Genomic DNA, 21,697 nt, shown 5'->3' with positions numbered 1-21,697 from the left:
AAGAAGAAAAAGTATATGATAATCTCAAAAAATACAGAACTTTTCTTACAAGCACTATTTATAATGTATCATAGTTCTCTGTCCACAAAAAGAAAGAGATTCTTAGGTATACATTTAAGAATAAATATAAAGGACAGCATGTTCAAAATTCAGTGGTGTGAAAATATGATGACAACATAATACTGAATGAAAAAAAGTAAGGTATAAAATAGTTTGCACTATATGGTCAGAATTTTATAAAATATACTCAAACCAAATATTTTTCCACAGAGAAAAGGACTAAAATATAATACAGGTCTTTCAAAAATGTCTCCTTGATGTCTCATTCTTAACAAGACAATCACAAAATGTTTTAAGAAAAAGAAAGTTGAAATTAATATAAACAATTTGTAACATGTTGCTGTCACCAATTACTATATAATGTACTTCAAGAAGTCTCTTTCGATCAGTTTCTTTGGAACTAGATGCATATACTCCTAAAATCATCTACTGAAAATAAAGTTCTGTGGTCAAACATGTTGGGGAAGCATTAATTATAAAATTGGCATCTTGATTGCAGAGCTAATTTGAATCGTCTGTATACGAGTGTTAATCAGGATCTTCAAGGAGGTATAGTTTGCAGTTTCCCAAATTCATGTGAATGTAGAACTTGTGGAGGGAGGAGCAAAAGAGAGAATGAGTCAAAGAGAGAGGAGAAAGTTGTTTTAGCTGACCTGTGAAAGCAGGTTACCGATATCATATTATTTTGCTTCTAAATACTTCAATGTGTTCCTCCCAGGAATAAAGGACATTCTGCTACTTAACCATAATATCATTGTCACATCAAAGAAAGCTAGATTATTTCCCTAATAGTATCTAATATCTAGTCCAAATACAAAAGTCCCCAGTTTTCTAAAAAAAAAAAAAAATGTCTTTTATAGCCAGTTTTTCAAGGTTCTCATGTTACATGTGATTATTTCCTTTTAATAGAAAACCACATCCTGCTCTTTTCATGACATTTTCCCCCAGGAGACTAGCCTCATTGAATTGTAGAAATCTCATGTTTTGCCTGGTTATTTCTCTATGGCATTATTCAGCTTGTTCTGCTAGTCCCTGCATTTCCTGTGTAGTGACACTCACATTTGATGACTTAATTAGGGTCAGTGTAAACATTTTTAGCAAGAATATGTCATAGGTGGTGCTGCATTGCTCATCCTGCATCGTATAAGGAGACACACGATGTCAGGTCATCCCACCGGTTTTTTACAGTTTCTTGACTTTAATGCCACAGCGCTGAGAGCAGCAGGCCTATAAAAAGACCCACTACAACAACACATACATAGTCTGGCACCTCAGGAGCCTAGGTTGCTTGGAATACGGCATCACACCCCATTCTCTGTAATCACAATGTGCACACATTTTTCCATCTACATATCCTTTTCACAAACTATTTAAAGTTTCCTTTGTTAGGCCATCTCCCCATGTGAGGTATGATTTAAAGTGAAGGGTGCAAGATTCCTACCTCGGTCCCAGAGGCTGGCTCTCAGTGCTCTCTCCAGCTGTTCCTCCTCACTCAGTCCTCCTGTGTAGGCATCATAGTTCCTGGATACGTCTTCCTGGTAACCTGGCCTGCTGTATGGGTAATAATCCTGAGATCCAGAGTAGCCTACAGGCACAATGAGAAGGTTATAGAACACTGTCATGGAGTGTTTTTTCAAATGTCCTATTTTGTAAGCAGAGACAATAAAACAATTCATGTCATTATTCTGAGTATAATAATAATCCTCAACATAAGAGAAGATGACAACTGGAGAATTCCTCCATGAGGGTGGGCAACGATTGTCTTGTCACTGTAGTATCTACAAAGCTCAACATGGGGCCAGACATGAGCAAGTCCTTGTGTGCTGAAGAGGAACAAGATATTAATTTAGAAGGTAGTCAGTGGTACTGGAGAGGGGACCCAAATGGGCTAATGACATATAAACTAAATCTCTCAGCTTAGAGCTATTTAATACTTGGTGAATTTTCAGTGAGGTCCTGACTGGAGTCAAGGGAATGATTAAAAGGATAGTTGATAAAGCCTTACTGTCCAGTGGCCCCATGTAATGAGAGACAAATCAACAGTTAATGCATATACCACAGATTTCTTTGCTGTAATACATATGTTGAGATATACAAGCCAATGTCTCTGTGATTATAATTTCATATCAGAGATCATAGTTTGTATTAACAGTACTTTTAAGAAATTAGTTACTAGATAAAATGAGAGAAAAGACAAAGGTTAATTACAGAGCAAAGTTCACTTTTGCAAGGAATTCCCATCACTCTTTTAAAGTCAGTTTGAGTTTACTCTTCATATCTTCTTTAATCCCCCATTTTTATGGAATTTGCTTGGAAGAGATTTTTTTTTTCCCTATAGCAAATTACCTATCTAATTCTGGTGTAGTGGGAGATAAGTAATAGTCCTTTTATACCCTTTGAAGACAATGTTTCAAATATTTAATTTGTATGCTTTTTGCTGTTGATGAAAATTCCTACCCATTACTGTGAGTCTTGTGTCATATATCTCCTTATCAACCAACACTACCTGCCTGGGTTTAAGCTTCTTTTTTAAAAAAATATATTTTATTGTTTTTTTTTACAGAGAGGAAGGGAGAGAGATAGAGAGTTAGAAACATCAATGAGAGAGAAACATCGATCAGCTGCCTCCTGCACACCTCCTACTGGGGATGTGCCTGCAACCAAGGTACACGCCCTTGACCGGAATCGAACCTGGGACCTTTCAGTCCAAAGGCCGGCGCTCTAGCCACTGAGCCAAACTGGTTAGGGCTGGGTGTAAGCTTCTTATTGCTTTAATAAGACTATAGGGGGAGAGGGGAGGGGAGAACTCACAATCAAGCCAAAGAGAGGAACATTGTAGGGTAGAATCTAGTCATATTCAGAATTTTTGATAAATAGTCCTGAAACTATTTTAAAATTTACTTTTTGTGTTGGTTATGAACAAAAGGCTTTTCTAATATATAAGATGGGGGGAGGGCAGATTAACTATTTCCCATAAGAATTTTCAGGCACTCTAAAAGTCTTTACTTTCATATAAACACTGAAATGACAATAAAACACACTAATCTAGTTTCAGCTGACATTCTAATGTAATTATATATATTATAAAAATATTTGTCATTTAAAGTATTTATATCTATTGGTTATGTGCAACAGCAGCTTTATTGAGATATAAATGACATCTTACACAATTCACCATTTAAAGTATATAACTCAGTGGCCTTCGTCACCACAATCAATTTAAGAACATTTTTATCACCCCCCAAAAGATATCACCCCCTTTAGATATCACCTCGTCCAGGCCTCCCAGCCCTAAGTAACCACTAATCTACTTTCTGTTTCTATATATATGCCTATTTATTTCACTTAACATAATGTTTTCAAGGTTCACTCATGTTGTAGCATTAATTAGTACTTCATTCCTTTTCATGGCCCAGTAATATTCCATTGTATGAATATACATTTAGTTCATTCATTCATCAGCTGGTAAACATTTGGGTTATTTCTACCTTTTAACTATTGTGACTAATGCTGCTATAAACATTTGTGTACTTGTGTGGACACATGTTTTCACTTCTCTTGGCTACAAACCTAGGAGTGAAATTGTTGGGTCATATAGCAGTTCTGTTTAACCACTCAAAACTCACAGAATGTTTTCCAAAGCGGTTGCACCATTTTACATTCACACAGAAATGTAGATGGATTCAGAATTCTCCCCATCCTTGTCAACACATGTTATAATTTGTCTTTTTAATTATGGCCATCCTAGTGGGTATTAAATGGTTTTTATAATAATGATGTGGAACATCTTTGCATGTGCTTATTGACCATTTGTGCATCTTCTTTAGAGAAATGTCTATCCAGAGCCTTTGTCTACTTTTACTGATTACTTGGTACTACATTACTGAATGTCCTTGAAAGCCACAAAAATGAACAACTTAAATAAAAATTAAATAAAATAGCTCAGGACTTTGGGGAGGAGTTAATTCTGACAAGCCTTGCTAATTACCGCCAATAACCCAACTTCCACATTCTCTCACACGTTTCCCATGTGAAAATATAAACATTATAATATCTGAAACAGAAGAAGGATATAAGTAAATTTCCCAAATCCTCACAATGGTTTAGGACTGAAGTGGGATCTGGACACAATTTTAAATATGGATGCCCTTCCTCATTGGTTTCTACTCAATAGAACTATCAAAAAAATTCAGCTCCCACTGCTATGGGAAACACCCATCAGTGATTTTCATATCCTGAGAGGAAAGGAGTGTGGCACAGCTACAAATCTTGCTTTTATACTTCACACACACACAACTTCACGTAAGGACAAATGGTCAAAACACAATCAATATATCCACTTCACAAAGAACAAGAGAGGGGCATTCTAAAACATACTAGAATATTTATGGATAAGTCACTGAATAGCATGGGATATTTCAGCAATCCCGAATAAGAGACTGTCCAATTCCCTAAGAGTGCCAATTATTTTAATGCAACAAAAATGCATATTGGGCACTTTCCTGTATGGCTTATTACCACTTTCAAACCCCTATGGAAAGTCATTCTGTTACAGAAAGTCTAAGCAGCATTTCTATCTATTTATCCTTGAACACGTTCAGCTAATTTTAAATCCAAATTAACTCAAAAGCGTGGAATACCCATCCTATCAGATACCAGAAATACCACATACATCTATAGAGTTTTAATTTCCAGGCAAGTTTGCTATAATTTGAGGCAACATTTTTCATGTTATTTCCTTTAAAAAAAACACAAAAAACCACACACCCAGCCTTAATGAAATAAGGCCTACAACTCTAAACATCTGAATATTATAAAATCTAATTCGGTCCTAGTCAGACAAAACATGGGGAGAAGGAAAGAGAAAGTTTTAGTGCCTTAAGTCAAAAGGATTTGTGTGGTTAAAGGTTCTATATCATCAGTCATAAATCATCAACAAGAACAAAAATCTCATCCATGTCTGTTATAATGAGAACAGGTCTCCTAGGACCATAAATTTTCTACAGCTGTTCCGCTGGCCCAATCAGACATTTTTAAAATCTTCATAATAAACATGGCTGGAAAAACCTAACAATCAAACACTTACGATGAATAAGTTTAAATTATATCCTGCGATGAATGCTAGTTTAATATTCCTTTGTAGCTATAGACTTTGGCTCTGCAGTAAAAGAAATTCTGGTTATCGTTATTTCATTAACTACTCCTCCATCTGTTCCTTATACACATACCAGAACTTCATGGCAAAAGAGATCAAGAAACACCACCAATATTAGAAAAATTGGTAGCAGCTTTTTAAACATTCATGAGGTTCTTTGACCTATAAAGACTTTTGCAGCTAAGGAGAGCCATAGTAAGAATAAATCATTACTTATAGGAGATACATATGCTCTCGTAAAAGTTCCCTCGATGACCATTAGCCCAGCCACCTGGCCTTATGGAGCTCTGCCTTTGAAGAAACCCAACCCTTCAGAGGAAGGAGTACAAATATGGCAATCTTACAGCGGTAAGAAGAATGGTAAAGGGGGCTTTTTATTTTTGCCTTTAATTCCCTAGTCTGTGTGTCTGCTGTACTTATGCCTCTTCCATATGAAGCAAGAAAGAAGCAAGCCCACCCCACCTCCCTGTAAATAAGTGCAATAAAAAGGGGAGGAAAAGACACTAAGGGCGACTGCTCTGTTTTGTAAGATTAAATCAGCAGAATGCCAGGGGCTAGGAATCAGTGGCCGACATTTTTAGTCCTGGTTCTATCACTAACAACCTGCTTGACTTTAGCCCAATTACTTAACATTTCCAAGCTGTCACACACAAGGTCAGGACTAGGTAATCTATGATAGTTAAAAACCATGTCTGTGCAAAGATATGTTCTTATTCTTTTTGTCCAGAGGAACATTCCTGTTTCTTTGGGGAATTTTAAAAAATGAACCAAGAGAGAAGCCCTCTTTCCTCTAGCAACATCAAGGTGTTAGTGGCCATGTGGCCTGTCCAGGGGAGGGAATAGTCACTGGGAAGAGAGAAATCACCATGGGAGGTAGAACCAAAGTGGTCTTCCTGTCCAACCCAGTTCTTCTCAGTCATATACTAAGCCCTACTATACAAGTCAGTGTAGACTGTTCTCCATACCCAACAACCACAAGGACCCAATGCTCTTCCAAATGGCTCTACAGTTGACCCTTGAACAATGTTCAGGTTAGGGACACTGACCCGCCCCCCCATGTATTAAAAAATCTGCATATGACCTTTGACTCCCCCAAAATATAACTACTAATAGCCTTCTGCTGACCGGAAGCTTTCGTTAACCTAAACAGTTGATTAACACACATCTTGGGTGTTATATACTGTATTTTTACAATAAACTAAGTTAGAGAGAAGAAAATGTTATTAAGAAAATATTAACAAAGAGAAAATACACTTATAGTACTGTCTGTGTTTATTGAAAAATCCACATATAAGTGGACTTACGCAGTTCATACCTATGTTGCTCAAGGGTCAACTGTATATAGTAACTGTGTCGATCACTAATCATTGCGCTTCCTCTCTTCAGGTGGGTCCACAGACAATGGCAGGGGAGCTGACACTGCCCAGCAACTGTCCCATTTCTAGGATGTTAATTGTACACATCACTAGCCAAGGAAGCCTCCCAAGTGCAGCCTCTTCTTGGCGTAGTGACAGTCTCCACCTCTGTGCTCCCCACACCTAGGTAACCCCCCATCTGGTAAGCCTATGCTTTTCCATACTGATCCCCTTAGAACCATCTAGGAAGCTTTTTAAAAAGAGTCCAAGTCCCTGTCTCCACCCCTATTCAGACTTAGCTGGTGTGGGTGAATTCGAGGCATGGATATGTTATACCAGCTCCTCAGTTGATTCATACAGACAGCCAGGACTGATACTCATGATCCCAGTCTTTAGAACTACATCAAAAACATACAAGCGAATGTAACTCCAACAGAACCACTCTTCTGATTAAATCCTTCGGTGGCATCCCAGCACGTTCTGGATAATTCCAAACAGGCCTTTTCATAAAGGCCTGGAGCCCTTTCTGCCATTGCTTTCCTTAACTTCTCCTCATTGATGGAGACGCAGCCTTCCTCCGGGTAACCTCCAGGAACTCAAATCCCTGTTCCCCCCAGGGCCGAGCACTGAATACACTAGGTTCCAGGTGCTGGACAGACTTCTCCTGCCACGGGGGAGGAACAGGGCTGCACTAGCTCAAGTCCATGCTCAAGTAGGAGAATGGAGAAGATACACAAAACAAATGTTTCCAGGCTGCAAACAGGCAGCACAGGATTTTGAACCTTTAGAGAAAGGAAGTAAAGGAAATGAGCCTGAGGCACTTTCCAGACAGCAGTACAGGGATGGGGAACACAGCAGCCACAGCAGGCTCCTGTATTGCGTAGGAATTTACAGGGCCAAGTATAGCCAAGGAGAAAACTGTATGTCAGAGAAACATCTAGAAATCTGCATGGAGCCCCCCTGAGACTTGCTGACTATTACGCCACATGTGCACAGGTGAACTTTCACGAGACCATTCAGGAGAGATCCCAGAACAGACACCTCAATAGTAGTGCAGAAATAGACCTAAAAAATTACTTTAGATCCACCCTAAATAATTTTAAAACAAGCCCCAGAAGGAACAAACTAGTCATCACAGAACTTAACTGGGTGCCAGACAAAGTCCTTCTTCTTAGAAGAAGGTAAACTCCGGCGCTCAGCACCACACCATATGGAATGTCTAGCCTCCAATCACATCTTATTAGATACGCAAAAACTGTGACCTACAACCAGGAGAAAAATCAATCTAATAAAACAGATACAAAAAATCATATATAGAGAGGACATAATTAGCAACCAGGGACTTCAAGACAGCTATTGTAACTATCTATGCTCATGACTGAAAGAAAAACAGGAATATCATGCGGAGAGAATGGGAGGCTATCAGCGAGGGGTCAAAAAGCCACAATGTGTGGTTCCCTATCAACCCCCTGCCTACTTTTGTAAATAAGATGTTATTGGAACACGGCTATACCCATTTGTTTTATTAATTGTCTATGGCTGCTACAGGAACAAGCTGACTAATTGTGACAGTGACCATATGGCCAACAGGGCCCTTAGAATCTAAAACATTAGCTACCTGGCCCTTCACATAAAAGACTGCAGGCCCCAGAGTTAAGCTATAATGGTTTTCAGTGGGCACGATTACAAGACACCCAGTGCTTCCGTGGCCTATGGCTTCTTTAACCTTTTGCACTCGGATGTCGAGTGTGACTCGACACGGTTAGCATTGGTAGCAGGAATCGAGAAAAAAGCAAGCGAGTGCAAAGGGTTAAGACCCGCTGCTGCTACTGGTCCGGGATATTACCAAGAGGCCTCCCCAGGCTGGCCTGTCAGGGCCTTAGCCTGAAACAGGTCACATGCTTTAACCAGAAGTCCTTTTTTACCTATTTACATAGACATAGAAAGTCCCATGGTATTAACTATCAGAGGAATGTCTATCTTAGGATAAGCATGATTCTTCCTGAATATGCAGTTAGGGTGGACTAGCGACAATTGTGTATCTGAAACTAACTTCTCATGCTTAGCCAGCGGTATGTTCTCTTACACTGAGAATAAAGAGACCTGGTCTAGTATGAATCTTATCATGTCTGAGAAACCTCATATTAATCGTACAATATTTTCATGTCATTTTTAGCTCCTATCCTGGTCTTCCCTACCAACCCACCCAGATGTGTTTGCAGGCTACCCCTCCATCGAGCTTTCAGGCATGTTAGAGGCACAATTACATAACGTGTGAACTCCACAACAGCATAAACTAGCATTGCCTTAAAGTGGCTCCACAGTGGCGAACACTATAATTTTTAAATTATCATGTATTAAATAAAATAAAGTGCTTACCTGAATTATTAAAGTAGTATTGCTGTCCTGGGTAGCCATTATTGGAGGAAAAAATGCCTAAATATAAAGAAAACAGACATTTTAATAGTAGCCATAAGGCTTTTTTTTTTGAGGTATAACTGACAAATGAAAAATTGTATATATTTAGGTTGTGCAATGTGATCTTTAAAGCTGTACACGTGATGATTTAATATACATATACATTATGAAATGACTGCCACAATTAACACATCAATCACCTCACAGTTACCATATTCTGTGTATGGGTGAGAATTCTTAAGGTCTACTCTCTCAGTAAACTTCAAGTATGTAACACAGTATTAACTATAGTCACCATGCTGTACATTAGATCCTCAGAACACACTCATCTTATAACTGGAAGCTTATACCTTTTGACCAACATCTCCCCGCTTCCCCCAGCCTCTGGCTACCACTGTTCTATTCTCTGGTTTAGATTCCACATACAAGTGAGATCATACAGTCTTTGTCTTTCTCTTTCTGGCTTAATTCACTTAGTGTAAAGACATCACCTTCCTCTATTTTGTTGCAAATAGCAGGACTTCCTTCTTTGATGCTTGTATAATATTGCACTGTGTAGATATATATCCTTGTGATGTAAAGTTATATCATTGTGTATATATATATCATACATATGTGAGATATCTATGTCTCTATCTACCTATTATAATTGCGGGGGAAATCATCTTTACATACAAAATACTTGCCTACATTTTGTAATGTGTGCAAAAAGCATTAATAACCACTGAATCTTCAGACACACATAGAAAAATTAAACAAAACAAACTCCTGAGAATAAATTTTTTTCTTTTATCCATATTGATAGTATTTGGGCAACAAAGCTCATTACTAGATTTCCATTATTAAGTTGCACCAAAAAATATAATAAAAGTGGACTTTTAATGAAGTTCCCACTGCCTCCTCCAAGCACATACACTGGAAACACAGTCATGAGCAAATGTAGGAAAATGCTTAGATGCATCTGCTTAGCTGCAACACAGCCTGTAAAAATCATCCAGAAGCGAACACAACCTGCTAATAGAGGCAACAGTGCGAGGCCCAGAAAGCTCTCTAATACCATGAATATTATATGGTTCTCAAGAACACCAGCCATCGCCACAAACTGTGAAAACAAATTATTTGTGGTTCAAGAAAAGGTAAAATAGTCTCCGAAGATTTCCCATGAATAAAAGATGAAATACTGGAACTCATAAGGCCTTTAAAAAAGTGTTTGCAAAATAGTGTTCTTAAAAGCCATAACCAATATAGATTTTAAATTGAGGCCTAAAAGAATTCATATATTTCTAAATAAAATAAAGTATTTTCATTGAGCATCAATTTGAAGGAAACAAAAAGAAAAAAAAATTGTTAAAGCAGGAGCCACGCTTTAAGCAATAACAGCCCTGGTTTGGCCCTGCATGAATATGTCTCTCCCGCCAGGACCTAGTGGTCACTCTGAATTATTTGCACTTCAGTACAGATTTTTCTTTGTCAACTTTGCCTTGCACATATATGAACTCATGGAATATTGTAGAATAATGCATTACTTTAAACCTACATTCGTTCTCTGCATTTTCAAGAAAACCATGGTTTTCTGTGAGTAGCATTAATGTTGAGGGTGTACATATAAACCACTCTCTGTCCATAGGAAAGCCTCGGGTTTAGAATTAGAGTTTGCAGCCTCTCTGGAGTGGTGTGAGTTGCTGTACCAGCTCCTATACTTCTTGTTTTAAGAAGAGACTATTGGGAATTCCTAAGCAGACCCACAGGGTAACTTGGGGTTGCTTTCGTCCCTATTAAAATTAAGATGACCTTCCAATGTGTCATGCGAAGATGTTTTGTTCTGTACCTGCACATGTTTCCATGATTTTCTTCAGAGGCCCGTGAGTGTACATGAGTCCAACGAGGATCCCGGCCAGATGCCCGGCGAAGGAGGTCCTAGGGGAGAAGGAGACCCTCTGTGAGTGTGCGCTCTGCCCCTGATTACAGGCAGCCCGCCTTCCCGCTAGCCCGGAGCGTGTCAATTAGTCACAGGCTTTGTTCCACACCATGTCTTTTATGCTGAGCAGTACGGCACTCAGTCCAAAGAACATTTCCTACCTTAAGGGGGCGGGGGGAGGGCATGAATAACAAGCACCACATGTTTAAAATTCAGTCTCCCTCCCTGACCAAGAGAAGTGGGCTGGCTCCTTCAGGGCAGTGGAAGCGTTTTGTCATGACAACCCATTAGACTTCTTCCAGTTTTTCTCTGCGGCTCTTACCACAAAATGTAAACGACAACAGTTTTCTCTGAATTAACTCTTGGATCATGCAGCCATGGTGAGGGCGGTATCTACCTGTGTTCGCAGAGCGCTGCGTTTTTATACATCACTGACCAGTGAAGCCAAGAGCAAGAGACACTCGATGGATGAGATGGAGATGTCCACACGCCCACCCCAAAGTCACCTCCCTCTAATGTCATCTTCTTATGTCACTCAGCAAAAAGACACATAAATGCAAACTTTAAGATCGAAGGATGAGTTAGTGCATTAAATTGGCTCCGCTCTTCTTAAGATAGCATCTAACACTGACAATCACTTATACATATGAAGTCAAGGCAAGCCCCAGCTAAGTATGTGTGAACAAATAGAAGAACAAATGAAAGAGAACTGGCCAGCAGGTCTCCCTGCCTCCAGCTCTTGCTCATACCGCATCCCACACACCGCCATCAGTGGCCCTCCTGAAACAGAGGGCAAGTCATGTCCATGCCTCTTGGTGAAACTCACACTTCTCTGCAGCCTTCAATCACAGCCCTCTGACACTTGGCCTTGCCTTCCCTCCACCTTCACTGTCTGCTAAATCCATCCCTCTAGCCACACCTAGACCCTCCAAGTGCTGACCAGGGACCACAAGGCTAAGCCAAACAGCACCCCTGACATAAACCAGGCCCCGGCTGGAGACTGGCTCTTTCCTCCCACTGCCTTCCTTCCTATAGAACAGATCCAGCCTTCAGGGGAGCAAACAGGTTTACATATTTTCCTGTCTGTCTCTCTCTTATAACCCCCCTGAGGACAGTCTTATTCATCTGTATGCTAAACTGGAAGGTAAAAGAAACCCAACAACCAAAAACTGTCAAGGAGGTGAATACACTTCCCTGGCTTGGGGAAATGGCCCCTCACTCCAGAAGAGGGGCACCTAAAAGTTATCAAAGAGCCAATGTAAGCTCCAGGAGCACCGTGATTTCTGTGATTTTCACATGCCTATCACACACACCTAGGACAGTGCTTGGCACAGGACAGACACTCTAGTATGTGTTGAATGAATGGCTTGAGTGTCCCAAGATGATTTCATCAAGACCACCAGTGGGCAAGTTAAAAACACCAGATCTGCAACTTAGAGGGCTCGTTGAGCCATGGCAGTGACAAGGCTGAGGTTCACACACAAAACCTAGAGTCAAAACCACACACCGCCTACCACAGCAGCAACTGACAGAGGAAAGGGGCCCTGGGGTACAGACAAGGCAGCAACAAGTACTTTCCATTGTCTCAGGGCTAGTGAAAGACTTGTGGGCTCCCAGAGAGAAGAACAGGCAGAGAAAAGAGGAAAGGAAGCCTTCTGTAGACAGGATGGCACTGGGGCTCGTCCCCATTAGCCAATTCAATCACACCATTGCCCAATCTCTGCATATGCCACACACACTGAAAGCCATAGCACACATGCATGTGCACACACACACACATGTGTACACACACTACACACACAAGCATTCCTTCAGGAGAGCTATTATTTTCATCAAATATGTTTCATCAAATATACCTCCTAGGATATGTAACCTGATAATAAAAATATGTGATCAGACACTTGGTTTCCCATTTCCAGAGAAGAATAGCATGAATTGTGCTTCTCTAGCTTTTCCAAAAAACAAAATAAAATAGAGTTTATTTTATTCTACTTTTAGGCTAAATCATACATTCCAACTACTTCTAAGAATGTCAAAGAAAGTGGTAGTTTGAGGGATACAAGAAAAAAAAAAAAGGGCCAGAATCAATTTGAAAAGAATAAAATAACATCAATATTTCTGAAACTTTCTAAACCAATCTTTATGGTGAATCATATAGTTCTAAAGATAACATGGAAGAAAATTTCATTTTAAAACCCTAACCCATCAAACAATCAATCTTGAATTTCATTTACAATTTAGAATATAATACAGTTCAATGAATGTTTTCATCTCTCTACATGGGTTTGTAGAAGTTTTAGCTGTAATCTAATTGTCCTACTGTAATTGCAAATAACTAGGAAAGGGAGGCTGACAGACCAGAGACCATATTGCATTATCCTCCAATATTCAGCATTTGTCACAAAAGTCCCTTCTCAAAACTCTAGCTGTCTGTATTTCATGCTGTTACCATTGTAATTAGCTAGTTATTAATAATAGAAAAGCAAAAGGGAGGCCAGACATTATAAGCATGGCCATCTGGGCAGCTTCACCAGGAAGCTGCAACTTTGCCCAGATCCACTTCCTGCAGGTCACTGGAGGAAGGGGTCCAACAATGGGGAGATGGATGTATGCATGGTAAAGTCGGGGTGACATAGGGAAGGTGCCTGTCAGTCTAACCTGGAAACAAAGATCATTGGCTGAGGGGTGGAGCCAATGCAAACCTGTGAAATTTGGGAATATATAATCCACAGACAAAGGAATTCTCTCTCTCTTGGCTCTCTTGTTCCTCTGGCTTTGTTCCTGCTTCCATGCACTCGCCTGTGTTTCCTCCATAGCCATGTGGCTCTAGAAGTCACATGATCCATGACCAGACGACCCCCATGCAATGGACTATCGCTGGGAACACAAACTAAGCTACCCTGATACAGGACTGGACTGTGCTCCAACACAGAAGGAAACTCTGGGCATTGTCTTTAATCCTAGCTCTGCTGAAGACAAAGCTGGACTTCTCCCATGGAGGGACAGAGGAAGAGGAGACCTTGGAAACTCAGGGGTTTACTTCCATGCAAATAAATGCCACTCATTCTCCCTGTGAGTCTCAGAAAATTCCTTTTCTTGTGACATTGCAAGAAGCCCACTTCCACCGGCAACATGTGGGGATGTGGAAAGCTCCCAACTGATAACATTTTCAGCTCTATAAAGGTATTCTTTTTAAAAAAAATAAATAAAAGTAGGAAGAGAATATGATCTTATTCAATCAAAACTGAGAATCTATCTATATAAAAGCCTAAGTGACCATCGCAACCGAATGGACACTGAACAGGCTGCGTGGGGCGACCCGGCCGACAGGGGGGTTAGTGAGGGGCGACCAAACGATCGAGCAGCAGGCTGCATGAGGCGACCAGGCCGGCAGGGGTGTTAGTGAGGGGCGACCAAACAACTGAACAGCAGGCTGCGTGGGGCGACCAGGCTGGCAGGGAGGGCAGTTGGGGGCAACCAGGCTGGAAGGGGGGCAGTTGGGGGCGATCAGGCCAGCAGGCAGAGGCAGTTAAGGGTGATCAGGCTGGCAGGGGGGTAGTTAGGGTTGACCAGGCAGGCTGGGGGGGCAGTGAGGGGCGATCAGGCAGGCAGACAGGTGAGTGGTTAGGAGCCAGCGGTCCAGGATTGTGAGAGGGATGTTCAACTGCCGGTTTAGGCCCAATCCCTGGGATTAGGCCTAAATCAGCAGTCGAATATCCCCTGAGGGATCCTGGATTGGACAGGGTGCAGGCTGGGCTGAGGGGACCCTTCTCCCCCCTCCCCCGTGCACAAATTTCATGCACCAGGCTTCTAGTATCTTGATATTACACATAAAAAGGGGAGGATTCCACCAATGAAAAAAGGAAGCATATGTTAATTTTAAGAGGTATATTAACTTTCTCCATGCCACTGGTAACCATTTGACAAAGGAGCTCCCTTTGCCCTCTACGAGATACCTTTTACCTTTGTCCTGGGAGAGGAAATGGACCTGCAGAGAGAAGATGGAAATGGAACCGGGGACTATCTTCTCCCAGCAGCACTGGGATCAGGGCACTTCATCCTTGCCCCTGGGGGTGCTGTGGAGGTACAAGGAGGCCCTGGGGAAGAAGACATCTGCGTCCTCTAATCAGTGGCTGGGATCTACCTTCAAATGTAACAGCTTTACCAGTAGAAACAGATTGTGTTGTTATGATCATAAGTATACATGCAAAACAGACATTTTGATGTTTGAGATGTCTGAGGAAACCTGTGTGTTCACAGCAGCCTGCTTGAAGATGTGGGCTCAACTCTGTCCTAGATTCTACCTGGAGGGTGACACCTCAAGGGACAGGCAGGGAAAACCCTGCTGTTAGAAACAGCTTCCTCTAGACCTTACTAGGTCCTGGGCCAAGACTGAAGATTTGGTTACATCCTGCCACCCTCCATCCTAAGTCAGAGTAATTCCTCAGGGACAGTACCACCATATTCAACTTTATGTTCATGACCACACCTGACGCAGTAAACAGCCTGACACTAACACTCAATAAATAACTACTGAATGGGTGGAGGAGTGGAATTAAAAGTACACACAGAAGGCACATATCTAACATACATTACAATTGCATTACAAAATCCCAAGTTGCACATGGTCTCCATAGTTGTATTAGTATCAAATTTCACTGGGAGAGGTAATAATTGAACTAATCCCCTCCCCTTAAACAATGTATGACACAAAACATGTGCTCAACAAAACAATAGCACCAAACCTATTTTTATACCCTAAAATTGGTCACTTAGAAGAGCTTTATTTCTTCTGATAACTCAATAGTAACTCCCTTTAGAAAATCATAACAGCTATAATAAAATACTGACTGTGATGGTGAGATACAAGTATAAGGGCCAGATACATCACCACTTTGTATAGCCACACAGGTTGTGCACTGCACAGACAAACCACAATGAGAAAAAACGTAATTTATCCAGGGCCTCAATAGTTCCACAAATATTGGACATATCCACTATTCAAATTTAGGTCATCAAATCTCACCTTCAGAGTGACTATTGATATAATTTCATTTATTAGGGGACAATACCTTAATCCAGTAGTTCTTTTTAATTAATCCTCACCCAAGGATATATTTTTTTTCATTGATTTTTAGAGAGAGTGCAAGGGAGGGAGAGGGGAAAGAGAGAAAGAAAAACATCAATGTGAAAGAGACACATCAATCGGTTGCCTCCTGCACACGTGGCCCTTGACCGGGAATTGAACCCAGACCCATTGGTCTGTGGAATGACGCTCTAACCACTGAGAAAAACTGGCCAGGACAACCCAGTAGTTCTTAAGCTTATTCAGGTTCTAAGCCCCTTTAAATGTCCGATGAAAGCTATGAATCCTGTCTGCAGAAAAACTTCCCAGATGCAAAATAATTTTAAGAAGTTCACAGATGGCTTGAATTCCATCCACGGACCTCTGGTTAAATACCCTGAAGTGAAAATAATCATTGCAGACAGAAGAATTTCACATTAAGCACCAAGTCTAAGTAGTTGTATACTCAATTGGAAAAACATTCCATGTGTACTCAAATCCGAACACAGGGGCAGCCATTTATTTAGATTACTTAAGTTTATTAACATGTCCAGTTTCTTTGTTGTGCCGTTGCTCTGGAATGGTGAAACCTACTTCTGAGTTCACTTTCCTTTTTGCTAGAATCCCACTTTCAGTCATTCTTTCAGTTAAAGACCGAGGGTAGAAAACTCTGCTGGTCTTTGTATGTCCAAAAAGGTCTTTATTTCTGTTTCTTATTTTGATAATAAATACAGGCTCTACTGGTGCTGCTGAGAAATGCCAACCAGTCTTTATTCTGTAGGCAATCTGTCTTTCCTCTCAGCTTTTAAAATGTTCTCTTTATTTTGGATATACTGTCATTATACCACAATCATTCCAGTTGTCGGTTCATTTCATTTCCCCTCCTTGACATGTGCTGCGCTTTTTCTATCTGAGGTCTCATGTCCTCCTACAATTCTGAAAAACTGTGGAAAGCCATTATTTGTGTCTTTCTAGCTATGCAGCAGCCACACACTTTCTGACACAGAGAGGGGTTCACTATGTGTTTATGGGGGAAAAACAAAACAAAAAGAAAAAATGGAAAGTTAAAATCAAATCGATGTTGCTATACACTACTTCTAAGGGATAGTGATGTGGAAATGTAATTTAGGAACAAAACTAAGATTAAGATATGTCGATTATATCTCAAAGCTGGAAAAAAAAGATAGTGTGAATTTCAGTTATGCAAATTATATGCAGATATTAACACCAACACACAGTGTTCTTTCCTATTATGCCAGCATAAAGTGATCCTCACTCCTCTGAGGCAATTTGTAAGGCTGAGCTAAGTGATTATGCAAAATGTTCCCATGCTACTGTTAAAGGATCAAAAGCTAAAGCTATGACTGAAAGCTGTGACAGGCTATAAAGGTCCTCCTCTGTTAAATGGCAAATTCTTTCCACAGTTGAAGAGGCTGCCCTCTCAGGCATAGCTCAGGGAGCAGAAAATGTATTACCCTAAGACATAATCTCCCAGTGTGTGTCGAATGACCTCATTAAGGATACAACTTGATGGAGACACATTGTTGGACAAGGGAAGAGAACAGGTGAGGTAAGACGCAGTCAGCTAGAGGTGGCCTATTGTATTGTACATTTCACCATTTCCTCCTGTAAAAGCAGTTACTACCAGCGGGGGACTGAGCTGATCAGGAGTTCTGGGTCTTGGATGTTACAGCAACAAGAGGTGGTGAGAACATTAATGCCACTGGGAAAGATCTCAATAGGATTGCTTCTTCCCTAGATATACTGTTCTTAAATTGTTTTCTACCCTTGATGCTTTCTTCAACAACCATGGTAGCACGTGTCTTTGGCAAAGGCAATTTGGGAGAGACTTGGTCTATATGTCCTTTCTCTTTACCGATATTATATTTACCCAAAGGTAGCTACATTGGCAATGCAACCTCTACTATCCATGTTGATTTATTGAACATGGCACCAACCTCAGGCATAGGGCTGGGATCTGACCACTGACATTTACTAAGTCCCAGACAAACACAATCTAGACAAAAACAAGGATACTGCAAAGGTAGAGGAAGCCCCTTTACAAAAGAACTTCCTAGATCAAAGGTGATGCCTCAGTTCCTTGGCTCTCAATTCCATGCAGTCCAGGTGAAGACTGATGGCAGCTTGGAAGACGGTGGTGGCAGCAGAGGTGCAGAGAAGTGGCTTGGTGTCTATGTTGTTGGCAGAGATAAAAGGACTTGCTGATGGATTCATTGTGGGGGAGGGGAAGGAAGAAACAGGCTTCTGACTCATGCAATGGGTGGGATGATGGAACCACCTACTTGGGTGGGAAGAGAATTCAAGAGCTCAGTTTTGGTGTATTCACTTTGAGATGCCTGCCACACAACTAGAGATATTTGATAGAGTATTCAGTAGGTAGCTGGATACCAACTTGGAAACTCAGAGGAAGAATGGTTCAAAATATGCCTCCCATATTTCATTTGACTCCTAGAATATTTGTATACAATTTAACTAAAATGGTCTATCTATCTGTCTACCTACAATGTAGAACAAATTATACACACACAAATATATATATATATATATATCGAAAACAAGATTTAAAAGAAATACATAAACACAGTAACAAATAATATGGGGGGGTAACATCCCCCCTTCTATTTTTCAAACTTCTTGTAATAGTGTTTAAGGAATTTCATTATTATTATTTTTTCTATCAGAACAGCAACTACGCAAAGCTCTCATGTAAAGAACAGACTTTCTCTCACCAATGTGGTGGAGAAATCTAAGTACGTCTGTTGTTGTTGGGTAAATTGTTAAGAACACTTTCCCCCATGTGGCACGTGCACGTGTTTTTAACTACCACTCAGATGAAAATCATAATCACTAGTTCTGTGGTATTTACCAAGTTTCTTTAGAATCTGTTGTTATTCAAATCTCCTTCAAAACAAGATGAAAGGTTGTGCCAAATTAAATGAAAGCACAGGTAAGTGAATGGTACACAAATGAACAAGAATCTCCCCACACATATGCTTAATGGGGACACAGATGTTAAAGACTCAGCACAACACTGTGGGTGAGGCCTCTGTGCTTTTCCTCATCAGACATTTCACATAACTAGACACATCCTGGAGTTCCCTTTCCCATACCTTCCATATTCACCATTGACTAAGTTCCACTTGCCATGACTCTCACCTGCTCTGCACCACCCGGCGCCCACCCCAGCCCTTGGGACTATCTAGGAATGTGGTTGTGAGCACAAGTACTGGACTCAGACTGCCCAGGACTGAATTCTGAATCAATTCAGAAGTATTGATTCAGAATTCAGTGGAATTAACAAGTGTTGGTGGAATGAAGCAAATAGATGTTCCTATGCTTAACCTTTTCGTCTATAGTAATAGCCTTCGGAATCAATGTGAGCTTCACCATCTCTCATCACTTCCAACATCTTAGCCAGGCTTCTTCCTGGCTTGGTCAACCTTGACCTGCTCCAGCCTGTTGCCAACACCGGGACAAACAAGCATGTGCTCTAAGAAGCAAGCCTGATATCAATCCATATGCCTGTGGGTAGCTCGCCAGTGTTTCCAGAATAAAATACAAGCGAGGTTTGTTATACCCAGCATGCCCCTCTGCCTGCCTCTTTAGCCTTATCTCTACTGCCAGCCCCCAACGCTATGCCACCCCAAGTTTAAGCCATCCACAAAAGCCATGCTTCCACCCTTCATGACTTTGTATGCACCAAGCCCTCTACCCTCCACATCACCCGCTAAACCCTAGCCAAACAGTCCTCCTGATCACCCTGGGCCCTGCTTTCCCTGCGGACAGGCGGGGCTGCTCCTTGGCTCCTGTGGTATCTTCTGTGTTCCTCTCACATTCGGCTCCATCCTCATCTGCTGATTTGTCTGCTATCACCCCACTGCTTAATCTAGCGGCCTCAACCCTATCATCCCAAGGCCTCCTTAAACCCAAATATCTTGTTATGCTTTCTCTATCTTCTTGAAATGGAATAAATAACACACCTACACACATACTTTTAAAAACACAGACGCATCCACATGTACATTCTCAGCTCAACATAATGCCCTAGCTATAACAATAAGAAAAGATATTGTAGGAGTAACATAAGAAAGTACTATGAATTATAAATGCTCAGGCACAGCACCAGCAGAAGGCTGTGACGTGGCCCTCCGCCTGCTGCTATGTATGTAATCTGCATGAAGGTGAGAATAACAAATGCAGGTGGACAGAAATGGGCTTTGCGTGACTCAAACACCATCTGCAGGGCTCCATTGGCAACATGATTTTATGAGAGGGTAAGTAACTTTTGACTCCAAGTAAAGCAAAGTGAAATTCTTCCTTAAGTTGCATTTACAAATCAATTTACCATTTTCCTGGAAAAGTCACTGTAAATTAAATCCATGCCAAAAACAGAAAATCTTTGTGTGTATATGAAAAACACAACTAGGTTTTAGGCTCGGATAGTCATAAACAGCACTTTTGCCTACATAAATTTCCTTTTAACAGACTGAGGGGGAGGGGTGCAGGATCATTCTTGGTATAGGGACTGTCTTGCACACTGTAGGACAGCTGGTACCTCTGTCCCTGCTCAACAAATGCCAGTAGCACCTGCCCGCCCGCCCCCCCACTATCATTATAACTAAAAACAACCCTGCAATTTTCCAAAGTCCTTCCTGGGGACCAAGCCACCTATCCCAGTGGAGAAACCACAGCAAGTGCTTATTAAATGTTTGTTGAATTGATGACCTTTAATCATTAGGCCTCAAGAATATTTCTTTTAAAAGTACTTCTCATGTGACTACACTATGCACAAATTCCAAAAATTCCAAATAAATCTACAACATCTTGAACTAATATGCAAGAAAACTTCCCACCACAACTGAGATGCACATGGGGAGTTGGAATATTTGAAAGAAGCCGTGATCACTTCCACATTGCACTGTGGTAGAATAAATGCAACTTGGCACGTGAAGAATGCTCCACCATCTGCTATTACTATAGACGAAAATATTTCTGGATACCACATGAATGACTATTTGCATATCACCTCCAAAAAGTAAATGTAAAATGAAAGAGAAGTTGGATTGTTTATAGCCTGATTTTAACAAGTGTTGGTGCTATGAAGCAAATAGATGTTCCTATGCTTAGCCTTTAAAGAAATTTACAGAAGCAATGTCATACCTGAAAATCCCAGGATAACTGGGCTCTCTGAGGTTGCAGTCACTTAAGACTGGCTTAGGTGACCTTGATGAATGGGAACTCATTATAAGGATACACAAGGAAGAAAGGACAGCAGGGAACAGTCTCAACTGTGAACTATGCAACTGAATTCTAAACTTGCCCTGTACCCACAATAACATGAATGAACTGGCTGCCCTTTGCCAGACTGTAGTCTTGACCCACTGGTTCTCCATGCTGGCTGTGATTAGAATCTTGTAAAGAAGTTTTAAAAATTACAGTTCCTTGGACTCTACTCCCAGAAATTCTACAAAAATTGTTCTGGGATGAGACAGACCCTCACATTGTTTTGTTTGGTTGGTTATTTTTCTGTTTGTTTTATTGTTTTTAATTCCCCAATAGATTTTAATGCGTTGATTGATCTTAAGCCAAAGTTCAAATCTAATGGTGAGATTTCAGCTGTCATAGTAGGCCAATAAGAAAAAACATTTTTGAGTGTAGGCAACACTCTTCACCCTACAAATTACCCAACAGAAGGGACATCTGTT

General features: G+C 40.8%; 1 protein-coding gene across 2 annotated transcripts in view; it reads right to left on the bottom strand.

Annotated features, from left to right (window-relative positions):
- The window catches only part of RHBDD1 (rhomboid domain containing 1), a 98,517-nt gene that overhangs the window by 35,070 nt on the left and 41,750 nt on the right, over positions 1-21,697 (bottom strand). For both annotated transcript variants that reach the window (XM_079783018.1, XM_079783019.1), the window contains exons 4-6: positions 10,817-10,905; positions 8,950-9,006; positions 1,502-1,645 (exon numbers count right to left, since the gene is read on the bottom strand). In XM_079783018.1, coding sequence (XP_079639144.1) covers positions 1,502-1,645; positions 8,950-9,006; positions 10,817-10,905 — 290 coding nt within the window. The remainder of the gene's footprint in view (positions 1-1,501; positions 1,646-8,949; positions 9,007-10,816; positions 10,906-21,697) is intronic.

The sequence above is a fragment of the Cnephaeus nilssonii genome (genome assembly GCF_951640355.1).
Source record: "Cnephaeus nilssonii genome assembly, chromosome: 10".
NCBI lineage: Eukaryota > Metazoa > Chordata > Mammalia > Chiroptera > Vespertilionidae > Cnephaeus > Cnephaeus nilssonii.
This window is presented reverse-complemented; position numbering and strand designations above follow the sequence as displayed.